Source organism: Ipomoea nil, unplaced genomic scaffold (genome assembly GCF_001879475.1).
Source record: "Ipomoea nil cultivar Tokyo-kokei standard unplaced genomic scaffold, Asagao_1.1 scaffold2662, whole genome shotgun sequence".
NCBI classification, from domain to species: Eukaryota; Viridiplantae; Streptophyta; class Magnoliopsida; order Solanales; family Convolvulaceae; genus Ipomoea; species Ipomoea nil.
The window spans coordinates 721,649-747,152 of record NW_017619090.1 but is presented as its reverse complement, the minus strand read 5'-3'; the positions used below and the strand labels follow the sequence as shown (position 1 = coordinate 747,152).

Below are 25,504 nucleotides of genomic sequence, written 5' to 3'. Positions count from 1 at the left end.
AAGATGTGCTCTACAGTTGCCCAGTGATCAATAGTTGGAGATGACATGTACTGACTCAAAACGCTAACTGGGTATGCAATATCTGGACGGGTTACGGTCAAGTAGTTTAGCTTCCCAACCAATCTCCTATACCTCTCAGGATCTTCAAAAAATTCCCCTTCCTTTGACAATTGCAAGTTCGGTATCATGGGAGTATTGCATGGTTTAGTACCTAGTTTTCCTGTTTCAGAGAGTAAGTCAATAACATATTTTCGTTGGGAGAGTAATATACCTGTTTTGTTCCTCATAACTTCAATACCCAGGAAATACTTTAGTGGTCCCAAATCTTTCGTTTGGAATTGACTGTGAAGAAATGACTTGAGAGACAAAATCCCTTCGGTGTCGCTCCCTGTAATGACAATGTCATCTACGTAAACCACCAACCAGATGATACCTGTTTTGGACCACTTGTAGAACATGGAATGATCCGATTTGCCTTTCACCATCCCAAACTTCTCAACAACTTGACTAAATTTTCCAAACCATGCACGTGGACTTTGTTTCAGCCCGTACAACGATCGCCGAAGACGACATACTTTCCCAGACTCCCCCTGAGCAACAAACCCAGGAGGTTGCTCCATGTACACCTCTTCATGAAGATCCCCATGCAAAAAGGCGTTCTTGATATCAAGCTGATGCAAAGGCCAATCATGAATGGCAGCCATTGAGATGAGTAACCTGACAGAAGTAAGCTTAGCCACAGGAGAAAAAGTGTCAGAATAATCAACTCCATAAGTTTGGGCATATCCCTTAGCCACAAGACGAGCCTTCAATCGAGCCATAGACCCATCAGAATTAACTTTGACAGTAAACACCCATTTACAACCAATAGATCTTTTACCCGCATGCATAGTGACCAACTCCCAAGTACCATTGTGATCCAAAGTGTTCATCTCCTCAATTATGGCATTTCGCCACCCAGGATGGGACAAGGCATCCCTAACAGTCTTAGGAATGGAAATAGACTCAAGGGAAGCAATAAAAGAACACGAGGCATGTGACAGCCTATCATATGATGCAACGGAGGATATAGGATAAGTACAGGTACGTTTACTTTTCCGGGTGGCAATCGGACGGTCATCAATTAAGACTGGATCTGATGACATAGAGGTGGTGTCAGGGCACGGAGTCTGTACCGAGTCTGGAATGGGAGGCGGTGCCGATACGAGTGTGTCAGGTCGAGGTCGACGAGAATACACTTGCAAGACAGGAGGGGTAGGAACAGGGGAAGGAACAGACGACGTTACCGTATACATCAATATATCATCCTCCTCCCCCTTACGAACAGCATTTGGGGATGAAGGAAAGAAAGGGACGTCCTCATTAAAGGCAGCATCAATGGAAACATGGTACCTTCCAAGTTCTGATACCAAATTAAAGTATGTGCTCCATCTCAACTAAAAGCCTAAGCTCATAGTTGGATTGCACATTAATGGCTATATGCGCGGTGGGGTCCAAGCAACACGTGGACCAGTAAACCATAGTCGTGGCGCTGAGATTCGAACCCATGACCTTTGGTCTGGCTCTGATACCATGTTACAATACTGGGAGAGAAAAAGAATACCTCTTGAGAGTTCTTCCTCTTTCTTTATGTCTTTAGGGTTAGTCAACCTCCCCTTAAATACTAGCTTGATCTAGACTGATATGGTATGCTAATATTCTAGTTCCCTAAAATATAAGATACTCAATCACACAGAATATTCTATAACACATATCATATTATATTTCGTCTGTGGTTTTTAGCTAAAGTTGTTTATATCTGCTAAAGTGCTAAACTAGTCCATGAGATATTGAAACTTAGTTATCAGCTTTTCTTGGGTCATATAGGCTCTGACCTTTTATCTTTTGTGATCTCAAGTGTAGTATGAAGTACTTTTCTAGACCCTAATACTTCTTGTCTTCCTTTATTTTTTGGTTGTACTGTGGTGTTTAGTCTATCAATTATCATTCATCTTTCCTGTATTTCTTTGAGGAGTAGCTAAGAAATACTTGTAACTTATGCTTCAATTTCTCAGAATTAAGCTGTCTAAAATTGGTTTTCTACTGCTCCATGCAACCAAATTAAAAGATGGGGGAAGGGAACAAGTATTTTGTAGAGACTGCATGTCATTTAATCTGTTTCTTGCATTTATTACCACCCTAGAGTTCTTGGATTATTTTTCTTAATATATATAATCTATTATTAACATTCTACTATTTTGTTGAAGTTTGTGGTGATGGCTGAGCAAGACAACAAAGGAGCAGCTGAGGCTCTTCCTCCTCCACCGCCTGTTCCTTCAGATTTTACTCCAACAAAAGCTGAAGCAGAGGCTACCAAGAAAAAGGCCCCTCGCCTTCCTATGGCTAGACGAGGCTTTGGGTCCAAGGGACGAATTGTGAGCATATATCCATTAATGTGTATCCAACTATCAGCTTAGGCTTTTAGTTGAGATGAAGCACATGCTTCAATTTGGTATCAGAGCCAGACCAAAGGTCATGGGTTCGAATCTCAACGCCACTCGTAAGCGACTATGGTTTACCGGTCCACGTGTTGGTTGGAATCCACCATACACGTGAGGGGGCGTGTGAGCATATATCCATTAATGTGTATCCAACTATCAGCTTAGGCTTTTAGTTGAGATGGAACACATGCTTTAATATCCTTACCAATCACTTTAGAGTGAATGTGTCTAAAAATGATGGGCACTTTTTTCACTACAATGTATGCTGACACCTGTATCAGCAACTGAATTCCCTAACCTAGCTTGTCTGTACATTTTTCATTTATTAACTTCATTCATTCATGAACAGGTTGCCCTTTATTATGAAGATGGTCATCCAGTGGACAGCAAAGGCATTGGAAGAAAAGCCCTGGATACTGTGCGTGAAACATATGCTACAGAACTAGCTGGAAAAGAATTTGCATATGATGGTGAAAAGAGCTTAGCTTGTTCACGGTTGGTGCGCTTCCACAAAATAAACTGGAGTTCACAATTATTCTTGAGGGATGCTACTTCAAATAGGTATTGCCTCTTTATTTCCTTCCATCCTCTTTCTTTTTCTTCTGTGTTATGTGTTCTTATAACCCTGCCTTGCCTCCTTTATATAGGAACACTCGTAACTGCAGTCCTGGGAGTCCTAGTGAGGGTGACAATAAAAGGTTGCGTCGTCCTTACCGATCAAAGACCTATAAGGTGGAGATCAACTTTGCTGCCAAAATTCCTATGAATGCAATTGCAAATGCCTTGCAAGGACAAGAGTCTGAGAACTCTCAAGAAGCGCTGAGGGTTTTGGATATCATATTGAGGCAGCATGCTGCGAAGCAGTTGTTGGAATCGATGCGTTAGTTTAGAAGCAATGATTCATGCTTGGTATAGCATGTTTCGTGCTTCACTACTAAGCACTGATTCGTGCTTCAATTTCGGAAGCACTGATTCGGGTTTGTGGCCTTTCGGTCAAAACCGAATGGATTCGTGAGGGCTAATCTGTTAGCACCTACGAGATGTGTTAGCGTGTAACACATGTTTATTCCTTAAAGAATAAAAACAGAAAAACCAAATTAATCGTGGATTAATGCGGTTACGAACAATCGATGTGGTGAAAAAAAAAAAACACCTATTGGTGATTTCAGCGCAAGCGTTAGTGTTATACTCAAGCGTACGGTACGGTATTCACCTCAATCAAACGTTGTTGCCGAACATAAAATATCAAGACGTTGATAAGTTCGGGTCTACCTCAAAGTATGTGAGGTGAGACAATACTTTGGACAAGTAAGTACCTTTTAAATAAGGTTACCCGCATGAAATTCTTACGAATTGTGGGTACGTAGGAAATTTTCCTACTAATGCCTGAAATGTGGGGGTGTCTTGCCAAAGGCGTTTTGGTTCTTAATACACGAGTCCTACGCTCTGGATGTACATAAGAACACAATAAATTGAATCAAGAAATTCATCGTTCTTTAGAAGATGCATTTCTGTGAAGGTTCAATAAAAGACCTAGCACGTTGAAAGGAACTTTCGGCTTAGCTATGGTTGAAGGGTATGAAAGATAACCCGAGCTCAAAGCTAAACGTAGCAAGAGAGCTAGGATTGAAAAATCCTTTGGTCCATGTTTTCTGACGTACGTGTTAGAATGTGGTGCGCATATTCTAACTTGCATACTAGAGAATAATTTGGATTTTCTGACAAGGTTGTTAGAAAACGAGCCTCGAACATATGTAGAAGTGGTGACTTTTACAAATGGACCAACCCGAGAGAGGCTACCGAGAGTGAAGTAGATTCTATCTTAAAAGAATCATACTTGGAACTGGTTGTTCTTCCTCCAGGTTGTAAAATCTCGGGATCCTAAGTGGATCACTAGTCGGAAGATAAAACCGGTTGGTTATATTGGAGTAAAATGGTCGGGCTTGTAATTTTATATTACATGCGACGCTAGTGCCACAATTACTTCAATATATATTCTCTTGTGATGAGAACGAAATTCATTAGGATGATACTTCCAAGAGCTGTTTAGCGAGACTTGGAAGTTTATTGAAATGGATGTATCTCTTTCTTAATAGACATGGAACAACCCGAGGGTTTTGTGGTTCCACGCTAGGGAAAGAAAATGTGTAATTGGTGAGATCATTGTATGGTTTGAAACAATTGCCTTAGTATTTGGCATGTAGGTTTTGATCATACAATGATGTGTCACGAGTTTAGTATAAAAAATGTGACAAATGTCTACGTAATGCGTACGATAGACGAGGCTATCACTATTTGTCTATACACGATAAACTCAACGTGGGTAGTAACGATCAAATGATCAATTCTACCTTGAACATGTTAAATTTGATATTTGACATGGGGTTGGCAGATTTAATCCTCGGGATTAAAATTGTGAGAAGACTGTATGGTCTCGTGTTGAGCCAATCTCACTGTGTTGATTAAATCCTTGCAAAGGATGTTAATCAAGTGGCTTGGACACCGTTAGATACTAACGTACAACTAGCCAATAATTTCGGAGATTGTACTTCTCACGGAGAATACATTCAGATTATCGGTAGTTTAATTGTATCAAATGGGTTGTACTAGGCCGGATATTGCCTTAGTGGTTAACGAACTCGGTGACATACGAGTAACCCTAGTGTTATGCACTAGAAGGCAATAGTGAAAGTTATGAGATACTCAAGGTATGCTCGTGACGTTGGACTGCACTAAGTGAGATATCTAGCTGTACTTGGAAAATATAGCACGGATATCAAAGGATACTAAGTCCATTAAAGGCTACGTCCTTACGTAGGCCAGTGCAGTCGGTTGGACGGAAATTCTCGAAATGAATTTGTGATAGCTAAGATCCGATGGGATCAAAGCTGAGAGCCTTACACTCGTGTCGCGAGCGAGTAGGCCGAATGGCTATGCCATTATTTCGAGAATGTTCCTAGTGGTGAACTCGTACCTCCAATTTGTGTGCATTGCGATAGTCAAGCCAAAATTGGTTAAGTACAGAGTTAAATGTGGAATGGTAAGTCTAGACTTATAAGTCGTAGATATAATACCATTAAACAATTTCTCACAACGGGAGTTATCTCTATTGACTACGTGATGTCAAAAGATAACGTAGCGGCCGCTAACTCGCTAACCCGAGGGTAAGCAAATGGTTGTGGAGAAGTTGGAACGAGGAATGGGTCTAAAGCCTTTGGACTAAAAGTTCTATAGTGGATACCCAACCTAGCTGACACCTAGGTTCAATGGGACAACTAAATTATGGAACGGAGCGTGTCACTGTGGGGGTCTCGGACTCCCTACCACTCCTCGTTAGAAACAGTGACTCCCGCGTAAGGTTAGCATGTTGATGCTTTAATGATTCGAATGTCGGTTGACATGTGTGAGTATGCGGGATACTCGGAAAAGAATCACCTATGTGAGAGAGAAGTGAGGGTCGCTTCAAAGGAGAATTGATGGGCGCAATTCTTCACAAACTCTTGCAGAACCAAGACGGTGACCCACGACCAAAATGGGCACACTAATGAGAACAGAGCATGGTTGGGAGGTTCCTGTGTGAGATATGTCATCGTCTACACAAACGGCAGTCGGTTCAAAGACATCGCGTACCGTACAATCAGTAGAGTAAACATGTCTTCACAAGGGAAGGTTCAAAGGGTATAGTGATCCCTACCTATCCTATGCAGGGATCGACCGTTAAACACAGTTGTTTCCGATTTCAAAATACCCTGAAAATCATTTTTCATTCATGTGGAGGATTGTTGGAAAAATAGCATTAAAATGATATTTTGAGTGATTATTTTGTGGTACAAATATATGTGGGATCCACTTCCGATTTGGGTTGGGTCAAGGTGGATTCGGGTTCTTCGTAGTGAGACGAAGAATTTGATATAATGTACGCTCAAAATGGGTAATAGGTGAATGAGAAATTGATTCTCAAAGTGAACCTATTTGAGAGAAGTCAAATTAAGCTTAGAAAGCTTAAAGCTTAAGATTAAGCTTAATTAAGCCTAATTAGTGTGACAACATGAGTTGTCAAGCTTGTGATTAAGCTTTGGAAAGCTTAAAATAGTGAAATAGGAATTGGGACGAAAGTTTGCATGGACGAATGTTATGCATGGACGAAAGATGCTACATGTAATTAAGCAAGTTTAATTAGTGAATTAAGCTCCTTTCGTGTGAGCTATCTTTCGTGCTGCACGAGTCAATGCTATGTGCATTGATTCGTGCCACACCGTTTCGGTACTTTGCGGACCATTCGGGTGTGGTTTTCGGTCCCAATTCGTTAACCTTTCGGGTTTGTACGGACTTCTCAGTCACTCAGATATTTGAAACGGGTCATTATGGTCGGTACGAATTAATCGGATATTAAGTTCGTGACCGTTGATATTATTTCGATAATAAGTACGACCGTTTCAAACGTTATAATTCAATTTTTAAATTGAATTTATGTTGGTTAATGTGTCATGATGATGCTATTTAGTACCAATCTCCTATATAAAGATGTGGTGGGAGCAACCTTTTTGGAACACAATGTTAGAAAGGAAGTGAACGTGAGGGAAGAACAAGAGAGACACAACACACAAAGATAAGCACATTTTCTTCTCAAAACTCTACTCCTACTTCTTTCTAGCTACTGTGTTTTGCCCGTGCTCTAGTTCGCCGGGTTCGTTCGTTTGGGTGCTCAAACGTCGAACCGTTGTACGTTTTATCCTGGGAAACCTAGGCCACAACGCTCCTAGCACTTTTGGGAGGTGGCAAATAAGGTTTTAAGGAAAGATAGGCAATTTGCCTAACTCGTACATTTCTTTCTTTCTTCTTCTTTCTTGTTTTGGATTATGCTCTAAGCAAAAATCCGTCATTTCTTGTTGTTTTGGAATTATAATCTAAGAATTATATTTTCTTTTTGGTTGATATATATTGGTATATCTTTTTCGTAGATATACATGTATATATAACCGTTGGGTCCGTTTTATATATATTTGTGTGTATATATATATTTCGGATATATATCCAATAATATTTTATATATATTTCGTATATATATATATATATATATATATATATATATATATATATATATATATATATATATATATATATTATTTTACGGATATTAAATCGATTGTGGTTCATTATCACCAACAGCAGTAAGTTTGGCATCATTCAGTTTTTGCTGATCAATTGAGAATTGTTCATTTTGGCTCAATGGATTATTTGATGTCCTATATATGCATTTTCATCTCAGGGGTTGCTTGCTTGTTAGACAATCCTTCTTCCATAATGACCCAAAAAATTTTGCTATAGTTGGAGGTGGTGTCCTTGGGTATCGTGGGTTCCATTCAAGCTTCAGGACTACTCAGGGTGGCCTGTCTTTGAACATTGGTAATATCTATCAGCATGCTCATTTTTTAGAGCTCTTTCAGTTATCCAATGATGTTTTTTTTTCCTTGCAGATACATCTACCACAATGATAATTCAACCTGGGCCTGTGGTAGATTTCTTAATCGCCAATCAGAATGTGAAGGATCCATCTTCTCTAGATTGGGCGAAGGTAAAGTTGCTCCGATCCGCCCTTAGCTTGATGTGTTATTGTGCAAAGAAAAGTAACTCTGTGCATACTGTTGATTTATAAACGTGGCCTAATCAGGCTAAACGAATGCTGAAGAATCTAAGAGTGACTACAAGTCCAACAAATCAAGACTACAAGATAAGTGGATTAAGTGAGAAGAGCTGCAGAGAGCAGACGTATATTTACTTATCTGTTTTCTTTTCTTTGATGCCTTATATTTCCCGATCTGTTTTCTATAGATCAACTTATTTCTTTTGTGTTTTGTCGTAGCTTTACTTTAAAACAGAAAATCAAGGGTGATGATGGTGAAGTTCAGAACACTGAAGTGACTGTTTATGATTACTTTGTTAATAAACATAAAATACACTCGAACAAGTCTGCTGATTTACCATGTATCAAATTTGGAAAGCCAAAACGTCCAACTTACTTCCCTATCGAGGTAAATATTGCTTTTGAATGGTTACATCAGTCTATGCTCCCTCTTTAATTTTCAAACTTTAACACCATTATATTTTCCAGCTGTGCTCATTGGTCTCGTTGCAAAGATACACAAAAGCACTGTCTACTTTTCAAAGAGCTTCTCTGGTGGAGAAATCAAGACAGAAGCCTCAAGAGAGGATGGAAGTTTTAAGTCATGTAGGTTATTATATTTTTTTTAAAAAGAATTCTAGTATGCTTTGTTCATGCTCTCAAGTGTTATTTTGACTGTTACAGGCACTGGAAATCAACAACTATAATGCTGAGCCACTGCTTATTTCTTGTGGCATATCAATCAATAATAACTTCACTAAGATTGAGGGTCGTGTTCTGCCTGCCCCAAAAGTAAGAAATCTGTAATGTTTTTTTGTAACTTATTTACTGAGTATTTATTTACTGTTAAGAGTTTTATGTAAAGTACGTATTGCTGACTACTGAAGGTATGAAAGTTCATTTTGCTTGGTTTTTTTTTTTTTTTTTTTTTTTTTTTCCTTTCTTTCTCCTAGTGCTACATGATATGAATTACTACTGTAATTAGTGGAGTTATAACTTAATGGCAAATTTTTGCTTTATCACAGTTGAAAGTTGGAAATGGAGAGGATTTCTTTCCTCAAAATGGGAGATGGAACTTCAATAAAAAGGTAGAGTTCTCATATTTTCACAAATATATTATTATTATTATTATTATTATTATTATTATTATTATTATTATTATTATTATTATTATTATTATTATTATTTTAAAATACACAAGTCTCACATGTATTGACACATCACTATGGTAGTTTTTTAAACTCTACTTTTCATTGTCTTGGTGTGATGGACAGAAACTGTGGCAGCCACAAAAGATTGAAAGTTGGGGTGTTGTAAATTTCTCTGCACGCTGTGATACACGTACCCTTGTCAGAGAATTGATTCATTGTGGAAAAATGATAGGGATTGTATGTTTTGTCAGGTTACTGTATTTTTTTTAAAAAAACTGAAAGTGACTGGCTAGTGATGTCTTTGATTGTATCTTTGAAGAGCGTGGATGCCCCTATTCATGCATGGTATGAGAATCCAGCGTTCAAAGGATTTCCACCTGTTGTGAGAGTAAACAATATGCTTAAAGACATCATGGAGAAGTTGCCTAAAAAACCACCTAAGTTCCTTCTCTGTTTGTTGCCTGAAAGAAAGAATTGTGATATATATGGTTTGTCTTTTCTGCTCTTTTTGTCATTTTTCTGCTAAGCTATTCATTCAAAATATAATTGTCTATCTGTCTTAACTTAAAGGGCCATGGAAACGAAGGACTCTGAGTCAGCACGGAATTGTGACTCAATGCATGTCACCAACCAAAGTGAATGCCCAATATCTCACGAATTGCCTACTTAAGATAAATGCCAAGGTGACAATAGTTAGCATTCTCCCGCTTTACTTAATTTATCATATTTGTTTTTAAATAATGTTCTGATTCTTTACAGCTTGGAGGCCTTAATTCGGTGTTGACTGTTGAACGTCCTCCTCTCCAACTTGCTTCAAAGCCTGCCACCATTATTATTGGGATGGATGTGTCTCATGGCTCTCCTGGTCAGACTGGCGTTCCATCAATTGCTGCGGTACACCACAGCATCTTCAATTTTCTTTTGATTCATTTATTGTTCCAATTGGTTATGAACTTTTCTGTTTGGCTCTTTAAAAGTTGTGGTTATGCATAGGAGATTATGCGTGAGAAGAAATTTATATTCAATGTTGATTTTGTTTTGTATGCCTTTTATCTTCACTTTATAATTTGTAATTTTGAACAGGTTGTGAGTTCGAGGCAGTGGCCTCTTATTTCTCGTTATAGAGCATCAGTGCGTACTCAGTCTGCAAAGGTTGAAATGATTGATAACTTGTTTAAACCTGGTCCTGACAAAACTGATGATGGAATTATGAGGTAATTCTATTTTTGTAGTTGATTGTCATTAAAATCAATCACAAGGCCACAGATTTGAGGCTAGGTTCTTAATGTATATGATTAAACTCATCACTATCAAGTGACTTCTAACATTTTCCAAAGTGTTGTCTCATGAAAAATTAGAATTTTTTTTGGTATGACTCAACTAAGATTCAATTAAATATTCCTTTTATCTTTGATGTTAAGAGGACTAAGATAAAAACAGAGTTCAGAGATTATGCTATTACCCAAACTAATATTTTCACTCGTGCGATGCACGGAATGGAATTGTGGTAATATATTAAGAATATTTAAATCGATATATAATTATTTAAGAGTTAATTTCACCAGAGGTCGTTTATCTTTCCTGACAATTTCAAATTTAATCATAGACTATAGTTATTAATTATTACGATTTATTCTATGTTACAACTCTTACGTTAATATTCTTACTATTATTATTGACACTTAATTACTTTTAGATATTATTATTACCACTTATATTATTATTATTATATTATTATTATTATTAGTTTCTTTTCAAGTACTGTTAGTATATAATGGTCGTGAGGCACAATAATAATATAACCATAATTAAATATTCTTGTATTGTATTCCGGAGTTAATGCCATTTTTGGTCCTAGACTTATTGAAGCATTGACACTTTTCATCCTCCATAATAAAAATTGCCACTTAGTAGACACTGTTATTGGTCGTTGGACAGTTTTGATCCTCCGTCAATGAAGCCATTTGTTGACCGTGAATTAGATGGGCTTTTCTGTCTTTTTATGTCTTATTCTTCTAATCTTATTTAGACCAGCGCTGCTGTGACTCCTGTGAGGCGAGATGGCGAGACTTGGCGGCTAAGTAGTAACCGTCGGTAGTGAGTAGCAGCGAGGTTCTTCTCCGGCGAGTTGTGGGTATGACGGCGAGCATACGAGGCAATAACTCCTTCCAGCGACGGACCAGTAAGGAAGATCTGGCGGTGCAGCAACAGATCCGGCGAGGTTGGGGCCTTCACCGGTGGTTTTTGGTTCCGGCGAAGCAGAGAGGGCAGCAGGTCGGCGAACCCTCCTATGGTAAATAGCAGTTGTAGTTGTAGATGGCGTGATGTAGAATTTGCACCTGAAAGTCCTCCCTTCCATATTGACCACAAATATCCTTCCCATCTCTCTCTCTCTCTGACCACAACTACTTGGTGCACAACCTCAAAAACTCTGTTATTCTACCTAAAATTCATTGAAGTTTCAAGCTGAAAATGTGGAATCCGCCGCTCCCCAAAAATCGCATTGTCTGAGGTGTTGGAATGGCCGGTGTTGACTTCTTGGCTACTGTAGCTTCATTCCCCAACCCGGATGATAAAATTCGGAGCACCAGCTTTGAGGTTCAAGCAGGTGGTAACACTGACAATGCTTTGATAAAACCCGGATGATAAAATTCGTCTTGGTCTTAATCCAAGGATCATATCTAAGGTTGCTGATGACTCGCATGGCGAAAGAATACTTGATGAGCTTGAAAGGGATGGTGTTGATACATCTTTTATGGTGGTGTCCAAAGGAGGAAACTCACCATTCACATATGTCATTGTTGACAACCAAAAAAAAAAAAAAAAAAACTTGCACGTGCATTTTCACTCCAGGATATCCACCCATGATATCTGAGGGTCTACATAACCAAATCAAAATTGTCTTCAGCGCTTGGAGTAAATATTGTCTACTTAGATGGAAGGCTGCATGAGACTGCTTTGATTGTAGTGCAGGAGGCAAAGAGTAGGGGCATACCTATTATAGTTGATGCAGAAAGGTTAAGGGAGGGGTTGGGTGATATTCCTGACTTTGCTAGTTATGTTGTATGCTCGACAAAATTTCCACAGGCATGGACTAACACCCTTTCTATTCCAACTGCACTTGTTTCTATTATCTTGAGATTGATGTCAAATGTAAAATTCGTGATTGTTAGTTGGGTGAAGATGGTTTCTTAATGTTAGAAAGGACTGAAGCGGATAACCTCAGTTTGAAGAAATGGATGTAGCAGTGACCAATGGATGGAGAAATACAAGGATTAGAACAAAAAAAGACAGAAAAACCCTTCTAATTCACGGTCAACAAACGGCGTCATTGATGGAGGATCAACACTGTCCAACGATCAATAACAGTGGCTACTAAGTGGCAATTTTTATTATGGAGGATGAAAAGTGTCAATGCCCCAATAAGTCTAGGACCAAAAATGGCATTAACTCTTGTATTCCGTGAGTCACAATAATAATATAACAATAATTAAATATTGTTCAATTCTATATTGTTTTAGGAATTCTATTACCATCATTAATTATTCCCAAATTTACCATAATTAAATAATTTGACCAAATATAAAGAAAGATTATTAAATAATGCACGGGAGAATTGTTTAATTAAAAATTTTAAAAATTCATTAATAAAACATAAGGTTCTCATAGTTTTTTCTTAGAAACTCTTTAATAAAGTATTTTTTTTTTAGAAATTGGTGGGCCAAACCGCCTACGGAAGTTTGCGGTGGATAGATCTCGAAAAAATACGCGATTTCAAAAAAACATTTGACTAAAACGGACAACGGAGTGAAAAGTTATGCCTTGCCGAACTTTTGACACTTTACAACTTAGTGTCAAAAGTCAAAAGTTATTAGGAGGAAAGATTTTTTAGGAATTGGGCGGGAAGTTAAAATTTCAGGATTTTGTTTTTATATATAGTATAGATTATATTATAGTATTTTATAATAATATGATAATAGAATTTTAACGAAGAATTATTGTACGAATGGGAAAGTAGAAATCAATATATTTTATTAGGAGGAGAGATTTTTTAGAAATTGGGCGGGAAGTTAAAATTTAATTATTGTACGAATGGGAAAGTAAAAATCAATATATTTTATTAGGAGGAGAAATTTTTTAGAAATTGGGCGGGAAGTTAAAATTTCAGGATTTTGTTTTTATATATAGTATAGATATAGATTGTATTACAGTATTTTATAATAATATGAGAATAGAATTTTAACGCAGAATTATTGTACGTATGGGAAAGTAGAAATCAATATATTTTATTAGGAGGGGAGATTTTTTAGGAATTGGGCGAGAAGTTAAAATTTCAGGATTTTGTTTTTATATATAGTATAGATTGTATTACAGTATTTTATAATATATGAGAATAGAATTTTAACACAGAATTATTGTACGAATGGGAAAGTAGAAATCAATATATTTTATTTGGAGGAGAGATTTTTTAGGAATTGGGCGGGAGGTTAAAATTTCAGGATTTTGTTTTTATATATAGTATAGATTGTATTACAGTATTTTATAATAATATGAGAATAGAATTTTAACGCAGAATTATTGTACGAATGGGAAAGTAGAAATCAATATATTTTAATAGGAGGAGAGATTTTTTAGGAATTGTGCGGGAAGTTAAAATTTCAGGATTTTGTTTTTATATATAGTATAGATTGTATTACAATATTTTATAATAATATGAGAATAGAATTTTAGGCCCTTAGGGTTGGGGTTCAGCCTTTTGGAAGAATGAGAATAGAATTTTAAAGCAGAATTATTGTACGAATGGGAAAATAGAAATCAATATATTTTATTAGGAGGAGAGATTTTTTAGAAATTGAGCGGGAAGTTAAAATTTCAGGATTTTGTTTTTATATATAGTATAGATTATATTACAGTGTTTTATAATAATATGAGAATAGAAATTTAACGCAGAATTATTGTACGAATGGGAAAGTAGATATCAATATATTTTATTAGGAGGAGAGATTTTTTACAAATTGGGCGGGAAGTTAAAATTTAATTATTGTACGAATGGGAAAGTAGAAATCAATACATTTTATTAAGAGGAGAGATTTTTTAAAAATTGGGCGGGAAGTTAAAATTTCAAGATTTTGTTTTTATATATACTATAGACTATAGATTGTATTACAGTATCTTATAATAATATGAGAATAGAATTTTAACGCAGAATTATTGTACGAATGGGAAAGTAGAAATCAATATATTTTATTTGGAGGAGAGATTTTTTAGGAATTGGGCGGGAGGTTAAAATTTCAGGATTTTGTTTTTATATACAGTATAGATTGTATTACAGTATTTTATAATAATATGAAAATAGAATTTTAACGCAGAATTATTGTACGAATGGGAAAGTAGAAATCAATATATTTTAATAGGAGGAGAGATTTTTTAGGAATTGGGCGGGAAGTTAAAATTTTAGGATTTTGTTTTTATATATAGTATAGATTGTATTACAGTATTTTATAATAACATGAGAATAGAATTTTAACGCAGAATTATTGTACGAATGGGAAAGTACAAATCAATATATTTTATTAGGAGGAGAGATTTTTTAGGAATTGGGCGGGAAGTTAAAATTTCAGGATTTTGATTTTATATATAGTATAGATTGTATTACAATATTTTATAATAATATGAGAATAGAATTTTAGGCCCTTAGGGTGGGGTTCAGCCTTTTGGAAGAATGAAAATAGAATTTTAAAGCAGAATTATTGTACGAATGGGAAAATAGAAATCAATATATTTTATTAGGAGGAGAGATTTTTTAGAAATTGGGCAGGAAGTTAAAATTTCAGGATTTTGTTTTTATATATAGTATAGATTATATTACAGTATTTTATAATAATATGAGAATAGAAATTTAACGCAGAATTATTGTACGAATGGGAAAGTAGATATCAATGTATTTTATTAGGAGGAGAGATTTTTTAGAAATTGGGCGGGAAGTTAAAATTTAATTATTGTACGAATGGGAAAGTAGAAATCAATATATTTTATTAGGAGGAGAGATTTTTTAGAAATTGGGCAGGAAGTTAAAATTTCAGGATTTTGTTTTTATATGTAGTATAGATTGTATTACAGTATTTTATAATAATATGAGAATAGAATTTTAGGCCCTTAGAGTTGGGGTTCAGCCTTTTGGAAGAATGAGAATAGAATTTTAAAGCAGAATTATTGTAAGAATGGGAAAATAGAAATCAATATATTTTATTAGGAGGAGAGATTTTTTAGAAATTGGGCGAGAAGTTAAATTTTCAGGATTTTATTTTTATATATAGTATAGATAGACAGCTTAATTATAAAATGTTGACATGTAGAGTTCATACTATTTAGTTTCTGAAAACACTTGAAGAGTTATCCTGTTGTTGACCTTATTTAGTTTGTATAATATAATTTATTATTTTATTTAGGGACCATAGAAGCTCTTGAACATGCAACTAATATTCTAGTTTCCTTGTCTTCTGAGTCATGAAAATTTATTCCAATTGCATTTGCTGAAATAAAGTTATAGGTTGCCATAATGATTATATTCAAACTTCTTGCTTTCAGGGAGCTATTGTTAGATTTTTATTTTAGTACTCAGAAAATGAAGCCTAAACAAATTATAATCTTCAGGTAAATTTGTAGCCTCTCTTGTCTTTAATTTCTTGCCATTTGGTGCGTGTCTATTTCTTCCTTGTGTATGATCTTGTGTTTTATGCATTCAAATCTCAACCTGGAAATCTAAACCTCACTTGAATGAGGATTTAGTTTTAATGTTATAGTAATTGTCATATTTAAGGAAACATTTCCTTTCCTTGTTTTGTTTGTGTAAGTCAGAAAATAAAATAAGAAATCTCCAAAATCAGCCATGTGTAAAGTAATTAGATGGAGAATCAAAATTTCTTCATTGGTTCTTTTTGGGTATATCGGTGGGGAATGGACAATTTGAACTAATAAAATCGTTACTCTCAGGTCTAGCCAGTATCATTACTGGATGTTTTCCATTGTTTGAAAGTTAGTTTTAACCACATTCTGGAACACGTACAAACGGAAGTGATGTGCACAGAAAATAGCTTTGACAATAGCAAGTTATGATTTGTGAGAACGTAACCATTTTTTCCCCTAAAGTTTTACCGATTGCTCTCAACTTTTCAGGGATGGTGTCAGTGAATCCCAATTCAATCAAGTTCTTAACATTGAACTTGATCAGATCATTGAGGTACCATTTTGGTGAAGAGTTTGATCTAGAAAAAACAAAACAAAATATGGTTTAAAGTCTCTTTCTGAATTTTGTGTAGGCTTGTAAATTTCTTGAGGAGGGATGGTCACCCAAGTTTACAGTCATTGTTGCTCAGAAGAATCATCACACCAAGTTCTTCCAAGTTAGCTCTCCTAATAATGTTCAACCTGGTATTACAGATTACTAAACTACTGCTTATACAATATATTAGCTTTTGCATAGGACAAATTAAAGTTGATTTTAATATAATGCTCCCTTGAGTGCAGGGACAATTATTGATAGTAAAGTTTGTCATCCGAAAAACAATGACTTTTACTTGTGTGCTCATGCAGGAATGATTGTAAGTAATATATTTTTGCCCTTTCTTACGTACATTGATTTCTGTTTATTTTAGAGTAGTTTGGAGTACTTAATAAGGTCTTTTTCTTTTGCACATCTATGCAATATCTAAGTTTACATTTATTCCATTTGATCTGAATTAAGTTTATTTGAAATGCCTAAATAATGAATATAATAGATCTGCAAGCTTTCTCTATGTTACCTTGATACAGCTTATACTTAACATTATTAAATAATTGTTTCATAGGGAACCACAAGACCAACACACTATCATGTTCTTTATGATGAGGTTGGATTTTCAGCTGATGAACTGCAAGAACTTGTGCACAACCTATCCTATGTGTGAGTACTGGAGCGTATAGTAATAGCGCGCATTTTGGTTTTTAATTTATTTGTTGTATCTTATTTTATTTGTTTACACATGATCACTAAACTTGAAAAGACGACATTGATAGTAAAGTGGTTGGTATTTTTTTTGCAGGTCCCAAAGGAGCACCACTGCCATATCTGTTGGTAATTCTCTTGTCTATTTCACTAAACTTATAGTTGATAAAGTCTTTGTCTTAAATACTATAATGTGCTTCTACTATCATAGTCTCTTCTATCTTTGTTTGAGCAATTGAGCTTCTCATTAACTGTGTTGTGTTGATGTGTGCAGTTGCTCCTATTTGCTATGCTCATTTGGCTGCCACCCAGTTGGGACAGTGGATGAAATTTGAGGATACATCTGAGCAGTCTTCAAGCCATGGTGGTGGGGGATCAAACGCAGGCCCAGCCACAGTTCCTCAGTTGCCCACACTACATCAAAATGTCAGTAGTTCAATGTTTTTTTGCTGAGGGTTGACTGTTTTGACTACTATGGATTGTAATAGTTTTGGTATCGATGGAGGCCCCTTTGTGTTTGTTTACATTGTGTTTTTTGGATTCCTAGTGCATCCTGTTCATCAGACTTGACACATATATGTTGCATTAAAAGTGAAACATTTTATGGGGTCTATTGGATGGATTGAAATCTTTTTATGAGCCTTGATTTATTCTTAATTGTATTTCATCTATATTATAATTTTTCACAATACGAATAATAACTAAGATAATTACATTTGAAAAGCAAATTTTAAATTTTGTATGTGTAAATTTAAACTCTAATTGAACACATTTTTTATATGATTATATAATATATAGCTATTTTATTTTTCAAAAGTATATTTTTTATATGATTATATAATATATAGCTATTTTATTTTTTAAATGTTGTGCTTTTTTTTTTTTTATAATAAAGAATGTTGTGGCATTAATTGTAACATTAATTATTTCCCAAACCATATAGCTTTATTATATAAAGGATTATTATTATTATTATTATTATTATTATTATTATTAATATTATTATTATTATTATTATTATTAAAATAAATGGTATTCAGTTTAGTTTCTTTTTACCGAACCGATCGTTCGGTATACAAAAATCTATTATCGTTTGATTGTACCAACATATTACCGAATCAAATTAGTTCAGTTCAGTTCGGTACGATTTGGTACGGGAAAACTGAAACGAATTGCCACTCCTAAAGTTAATTACTGAAATGGTCCCCTGAATATAGAGAAATTACCAATTTGGTCCCAAGTTAACGGATGTCTAACGGAAAAACAAACGGAGGACTAAATCGGTTAAAATTTTTAAAGATGAGGGACTTAATTGGTAAAAAAAAATAGTCAAAGACCAAATTGGGAACTTCGCTATAGTCAAGGGACCATTTCGGTAATTAACTCATGTAAATTATAACAACGAATATTAATTATATAGTGCAATTGATGAAATGAGTTAGATAGATTATGTTTTCTGATATTATCCTTGATTTCGATTTATACAATTTATATAATTAAAGTAGGTACGTCTAACATTTCTCATGCGGACAACTTAAGCAATGCAAATGTCCAATGGTTTGTGTTTGCCTCAACATTTTCATGAATATATTATTAATATTATTGAACACCATGAACTGTTCAATGGTTATTGTATGAGTTAATACCCAAAATCGTCCTCGACTATAGTGGTTTTTCTCAATTTCGTCCTTAACGACTTTGGTGACCTAATATCGTCCCAGACTTTTGTGTTTCTCTCAATTTAGTCCCAGACTTTTGTGTTTTTGCTCAATTTAGTCCCTCATTTGTTATTCTGTCCATTTGGTGTTAAATAAATAGACAATTCAGTAATTTTAATATTGGCATCTCTTTACTCATAGACATGTGAACTGCGAAATCTTTTTTTTTTTTTTACGAATTACTCCTGGAATTACTCCTAAAACTGCGAATATAAAATTTGATTTGCAGGTCCAGGAGTAACTCTGGGTGTAATTCGTACAAGAAAGAGGAATTTCGCACTTCACAAGTTGAAAGTAAAGAGAGATCAATATTGACATTACTGAATTGTCCCTTTATTTAACACCAATTTGATGGAATAACAAATAGAGGACTAAATTGAGCGAAACACAAAAGTCTGGGACGATATTAGGTCACCAAAGTCGTTTAAGACGAAATTGAGAAAAACCACTATAGTCGAGGACGATTTTGGGTATTAACTCGTTATTGTATTATTGAATACTATGAGCTGTTTTTATAAATGCATAACATTAACTCCACAAATTAAGCTAAACAAATATATCTCAAATGATACACTTCAAACTTAATTATTATATTGTATATATATTTTGGTTTCATTTAGAGATATTCACTTTGACACTTTCAAAAATGTAAAATTAGAATAAATGTGGCAGTAGCCTGGTGAGTGATCATTAACTTCAATTCACTGCAAATAAAAGATAGTAACTTCATGTTGGCAATCCTTTTATAAGTCTGTGATAATCTATCAAACTGATAGCAACATACAAAGAATGTAATAACTTATACCAAAGACTGGGAGGAGGTATGTATTTTGTTAGTGTTTTATTTCTTTGGAATAAGGTTCAAATTGGCCACTGAACGTAACACGAAAATGCAATTAGGCCATTGAACGAAAAAAAAAGTGCAATTAGGCCACTGAACACACAAAAAATGTGCAATTTCACCTGATAGCAGGTTACCCCCAATTTTAGCAGGTTACCCTCAATTTTAGCATGTTACCTGCTTACGTGGCAGCTGAGTTGGTATTTTTAAGAATAATTTTTTATAAAAAATAAAAATAAAAACGACTGTATTTTGTTTTTTATTTAATTTTTTTTCATTTTTTAAATTTATTATTATAATTAATTATTAAAATTTATTAAAAATTCTTTAAAAATTATTAAAAATGCCAACTCAGCTGCCACGTAAGCAGGTAACCTGCTATACGGTGAAATTGCATACGTTTGGAGAGTTCAGTGGCCTAATTGTACGTTTTTGCAGTGTTCAGTGGCCTAATTGCACTTTTTTTTTTTTTTTCGTTCAGTGGCCAATTTGAACCTTATTCCTATTTCTTTAAAAACCCCAACATATAATTGGCAATATTATTATGGCAAATTAAGATAGGGTTTAGCTTGGTGTCTGTTCGTCCTTGTAGAAGACTGATTGATCAGTGAAATCAACAGGCGCACCTCTAGGTCAAGCCACTGAAGGACTGATAAAGGAAAGCTTCTAAAAGTTGATAAGCGATTATAAGATGCAGGTTTTGGAAAGAAGATCAGCAGATTATCTTAAGAGGTATGGACCGAATCTTAAGATTTCTTTCTTCACAAAAAGTCCTACCATCTACAACTATATGTATTTTTTGGAGAGTGTCCAAATCAAGAAGTATAAATATACTTATTCGCTCAGAAGTTAGGGTTGCATGTATTGAAGCCGCAACACTCTAAACTAAACAGAATATACATCTCTGGTTGTCATGCATCTTCTCAAGACAATAAGTTCATGGTGACCTCAAAGAAGATCTTGAGAAACATCAACACTACTTAACCGATTGGACGCAAAGATCACTCAATTGTGGGAACAACGTGAGACTGTGTCATTGAAGCGGACTGCATCAGAGTTAGCTCTCCAATTGAAGGGATTTCATTGGATTTCTGAATGCGTGGCTCTCCGACTTCAACAATCCACTAAACCTTTGTAGACTGGGTACTGACCTTGTGTGGGGCACTTGGGTGAGATTGTTCTTCTCTACCTTTGTACATTGGATTATGAGTTAGTGGATTGGATGCATCGGTGATTGTCCTCCAGATGTAGATACACACTGTATCGAACTGAGTAAACAAACATAGGTGTTGATTTACTTTCTGCCTTAGTCTTCCGCAGTACGCAATATATGTCTGTCTATCTAGTATGATGAATGACTGATCAATAATCTGAGATAGTCAGTCATTTCTTCAGTCTGTAAGAAAGTAACTAAATAATTCTAGGTTAAGAGAATATGCAAAATTACAGATTCTATTGAATACCAATGAAATTAAATATACAAATTGAGAACATGCACAAATATTCAGTTCTAAAACAAATTCTTAACCTTGCGATATATGGTTCTAAAATAAGTCTATAAATACCATATCTAGATAATCTGCCTTAATTACCACCAATTGTTTAATATTGTTGGATCCCTTTATATATCATTAATTTAAATATTTGTTGCTCAATTATTGCAAAATCTTGAGCTACAATTATAATTTTTTTGGGTATGCCAAGGGTTTCCACCGTTGGACACAATGACTAATCCCCTCGTTGGATAGTAGGCACATCTTTTCGGTGGGACAGCTGGCCTGTGTGAGCATATAGCCATCAATGTGCAATCCAACTATCAGCTTAGGCTTTTAGTTGAGATGGAGCACTGATAAGTGCGTTTTTGTCTATATTTTTACCCCTTCTTGAATCCATTTTATTTGTGAATAGCTTAAAAACTTGTGTGAATTGTGACTAAGTTAAGTTGGTTTTATTTCAAGGTACAATCATTCACAACAAGTGAGAAATTCAATGATTTTTGGAAAGATCCTCACAATTCTTGGACCAAGAGATCAATCAAAGAGTTTGGAATGCATTTAGGAATTTCAACAGTACCGTACTGCCTCCCGTACGCCCATCCATCAGCCCATCCAAGATCTGAAAAAAGAAGCAGGTGGCGTACGCCCTGCCGTACGCCCGTACGCATGCCACTACGACCATTCCAGTGTTCACTGGAAATGCACCCAAAATGGTACTGCCTGGCGTACGCCCATCCCTGAGGGCGTCTCACTTGCTCTGCTCTATTTAGGCGCGTTTTTGGGTCATTTCAACTCGGTTTTGACCCATGGTTGAGCCCTAGCTTCTCTCTTTCACTTCCTTTCATATTGTAGTGTTAGATTAGGTTTAGATTTAAGTTTCTTAACACTTTTCGATCTTGTAATCAAGGATTCAACACTTGGATTCCAAGATTTACCATCCATTTCTTAGTGAAGTTTTCTTCTCCCTTTTATCTCTTTATCTTGCAATGTTTATGCTTTACATTTATGTTTTTGTGTTCTTTATGTTATTGAATCATGAGTAGTTAGTTTATGGACTTGAGTTAGGGTTGTATTATCTATCTTGATGCTTGATTTGTGATTATTGCAAAAAGTGGAAGAACTCTAACCTAGGGTTCTTGAGTTTATGAAGGATTTGTGTTTGTATTTTGTTAATGCTTGGTGTACAACATTCATTGGCATGTTTTGGAGGATTCTTGGCCTCAATGAGAGTTGGGTCAAGATTCCAAGCCACTCCTTGCATAAACCCGATTTTTCCTATGAAAATGGGGGAAATTGGGGTTTTTAGATGCTTTGTGTTCTTCAAGAACTTGGAGTTGATTCACCACGAGAGTGGGGCAATTCCTTGTTCTAATCCTTGTTAATCTGCTCACGTGAGTGACTTATAGACTAGGTTTTCTACGTGCATCCCCTCTATTCCTTGGTTGTGTGATTTTCCCCCATCTTTAGGTTGTGCTATGCATCTAGAAGATAATGCTCCATAGCTTGAGTCTCATTTCATTATTTTGTGTTTATATCTTATTAATATGTGTTTTGTTACTTTGTTTAGTTATCGTAACCTTAAAACTTGTTGTTATTTGCTTAGCTTCTTGTTGATTTCCTTATGCTAGTGCGTAGTTGCTTGTGATTGTGTATTGCGTGCCGTAAATCCCAATCCCCTGAGGACGACATAAAACACCCGAGCTCACATCTTATTTTTGCTACAATCAAGCACATGGTTCAATTTAGTATCAAAGCCAGACCAAAGGTCATGGGTTCAAATCTCAACGCCACTCGTAAGCGACTACGGTTTACCGGTGCTTAGGCTTTTAATTGAGATGAAGCACATGCTTCAATTGTCTGGAGATTTAAGGCGGCTCCATACCCAAAGTCGATCAATGATCGAACCCTTGACCTTTGGTTAAAGATGGAAGATGGAAGAGTCTCTTCCACTCAACCACACCCCTAGGTTAGTATTGTTATTTAGTAAGTATAACAATATATTGTTGCCAAGTACTATTTATATATGTATTGTGCTACAATTAGAGTCCTTTATGCCTAATTCATTCTCAGATTAGCTTAATTTGATAGAAGTTTGGATTAAGGACTAATCATGTTTGCCTCGGTAGAAAATAACAAAGCATTGTCTATGGAATAATCATATCTTGAGCTAGGAGTGTCCAAATGGGGGTGATTCAAGTGGCCATGGAAAGACAACTTCAAGGGATACAACTTTGGTGAAGGCAAGGAAGGCAAAATTCCCAACAGGAGAGCACAACGAATCGCATAACGTGCATTGTGGATTTGTTGTGTTATTCTAGAAAGTTCCATGAACCCGACAACGCGCGTTGTGAAGTGTGTTGTGCGGCCACTTTCGTGGAAAAATCAGATTTTAGCCTATTTAAAGGCTTTTATTGGGATTGTTTCAAGGGGGTTCTTCTCTTCTCTTTTCCTACATTTCCATTTCCATTTCTATCTCTCCAGGGTTAGGTTAGATTAGATTAGGAGTAGATTACATTTGCATTTCATATTCTAAATTAGATTTCAATTCCATCTCTATAATTCATTGTTCTACATTGCTTAATGGGTTACAACACTAAAGATTGAATACTTGGGTAACATTTATTCTCCTTGTTCATATTTCATATCTAGTTTGTGTGTTGTTTATCTATTGATGATGATGAATTGCTAGAATTCTAGGATTTGGATTGGGATTGGTTTGTAATTGTGTTTCTTATACTTTGAATGGATCAATGATGAGATTTGATGGTTGAATGGCTTGTATGTCTATGTTGTAGAGGTGTGTATGTGGACCTCTCTCCATTGAGAGCTCCAATGGGGAGAAAGGTGTGGGAGTGGGAAAAGGAGCAAGAGATTGCCCTTTTCCTTAGTCTTACCCTTACAATTCCCGGTAGTTCAGGAAGGAGACGGTAAACCACACATATAATGTTTGATAGAATGCCTCACCCGACATTGGGATTGAGAGACTAAGTCTTACGCGGCTTAGTATTAGGTGCATAAGTTCTCCCTTAACCTAGCCTACGCTTGCATCACGTTCTTGCCTACCGTTAGACCAATGAGAGCATGATCCCAACTCCAATCCTGTCCAAATCCCCATTTTACTTGTTCATAGTTATTTCCTTTATTTTCCTTCACTTTCTTATGTTTCTCTTGTTTCTTAATCCCCTTGCACCTAGTACATCTTGTTGACGCGTTGTGATAAAAGGATTGTTTGCATTTCACTTACTCCGATTTTCCGTCCTTGAGTTCGACACTCGGGAGTTTGACACTTCCGTTTACACTTACACACACAATTAATTCCAACCATCAGTATAGAAAGGAGGCAGTCAGGAAAATTACAGCCGAGAAGTTTACCTGGTAGCTGCAGTGAGCAACCCCATCCAGCAGCAAGTCGGGATCCCCCCCCCCCCTTCAACGGACTCGAGGTCCTTGGGGAAGATCACCTTGTCGAGCCACTTGCCGACTGGGTAGCAGCCCTTGTGGATGCCCTCCGTCTCGTTAGCTTACGGATCAACCAGTATTCTCTTGGTAGCTGGAGTTTCCACTAGAGTCTCGTCAAACCATTTGACGCCAGCCCAGCGAGGAGAAGATGAAGCACTAGGAACCATAGGAGTGGCAGACCTCATCCACCTAATATCTACGGCGGATCGGGCTGTAGTGGTCGGGGTACCCCTGATGACTAGGGAACCCGGGAGTTGGGGCCAGTTAGTCGGGCCTAGGCAAAAGCGCGTAGGATGGAGCATCGATCGGTCATATCTACCTCGTGGACAACTTCCCGTGGGACCTCAGGAAGAGCGGGTGCAGCAGCTAGTACTTCCTTCTCCTCTCCCTCGGACGTCCCAGACGAGTCGGACGTATCATTGTTACCTGTGAAGGGAAGGACGAAAAAGAGTTAGCTCCTGAGCGCAAGTATTTTGAGTGTTTACCAGGCCAAGAACGGACTTGTCCGGTAACAAACAAGCCTTTGAAATGGCCGCCACCTGCGTCCATCACCGAGTAGAGATGAGCTCGCCCCCAGCAATCCGTAGGACCAGATCAACTAAGTTGTAACACCCCGTGTGACGGCCTTCAATTCCGGACTAATCATTAAACCAATCTCGTTAATAATAATTAAAAAGGGTTTGAAATTGGTTAGAATTCCCTTCAATTAATTAGTGTGGTCCACAATGGACCATGGACCCTATCCATAAACC

General features: G+C 36.2%; 1 protein-coding gene across 1 annotated transcript; it reads left to right on the top strand.

Moving 5' to 3' along the window:
- The first annotated feature begins 3,089 nt into the window (after positions 1–3,089).
- LOC109154888 (protein argonaute 4-like) lies at positions 3,090–17,742 on the top strand. Its single transcript, XM_019302627.1, has 20 exons — positions 3,090–3,343; positions 7,750–7,886; positions 7,958–8,055; positions 8,152–8,249; positions 8,344–8,512; positions 8,593–8,709; positions 8,788–8,895; positions 9,129–9,191; positions 9,378–9,491; positions 9,574–9,742; positions 9,825–9,937; positions 10,014–10,148; positions 10,338–10,468; positions 15,843–15,908; positions 16,431–16,494; positions 16,574–16,685; positions 16,782–16,855; positions 17,102–17,196; positions 17,336–17,367; positions 17,513–17,742. Exons 1-20 carry the CDS (start codon positions 3,090–3,092, stop codon positions 17,689–17,691), a joined length of 2,328 nt encoding a protein of 775 aa, XP_019158172.1. The 3' UTR covers positions 17,692–17,742.
- Positions 17,743–25,504: the final 7,762 nt, after the last annotated feature.

Excerpts from the sequence above, each read along its gene's own strand:
- LOC109154888 (XM_019302627.1), top strand. The coding sequence starts at position 3,090 with ATGTGTTCTTATAACCCTGCCTTGCCTCCTTTATATAGGAACACTCGT. Across the intron at positions 8,250-8,343 it reads AAGAGCTGCAGAGAGCAGAC|CTTTACTTTAAAACAGAAAA; the intron begins GTATATTTACTT and ends GTTTTGTCGTAG. Across the intron at positions 8,896-9,128 it reads GTGTTCTGCCTGCCCCAAAA|TTGAAAGTTGGAAATGGAGA; the intron begins GTAAGAAATCTG and ends GCTTTATCACAG.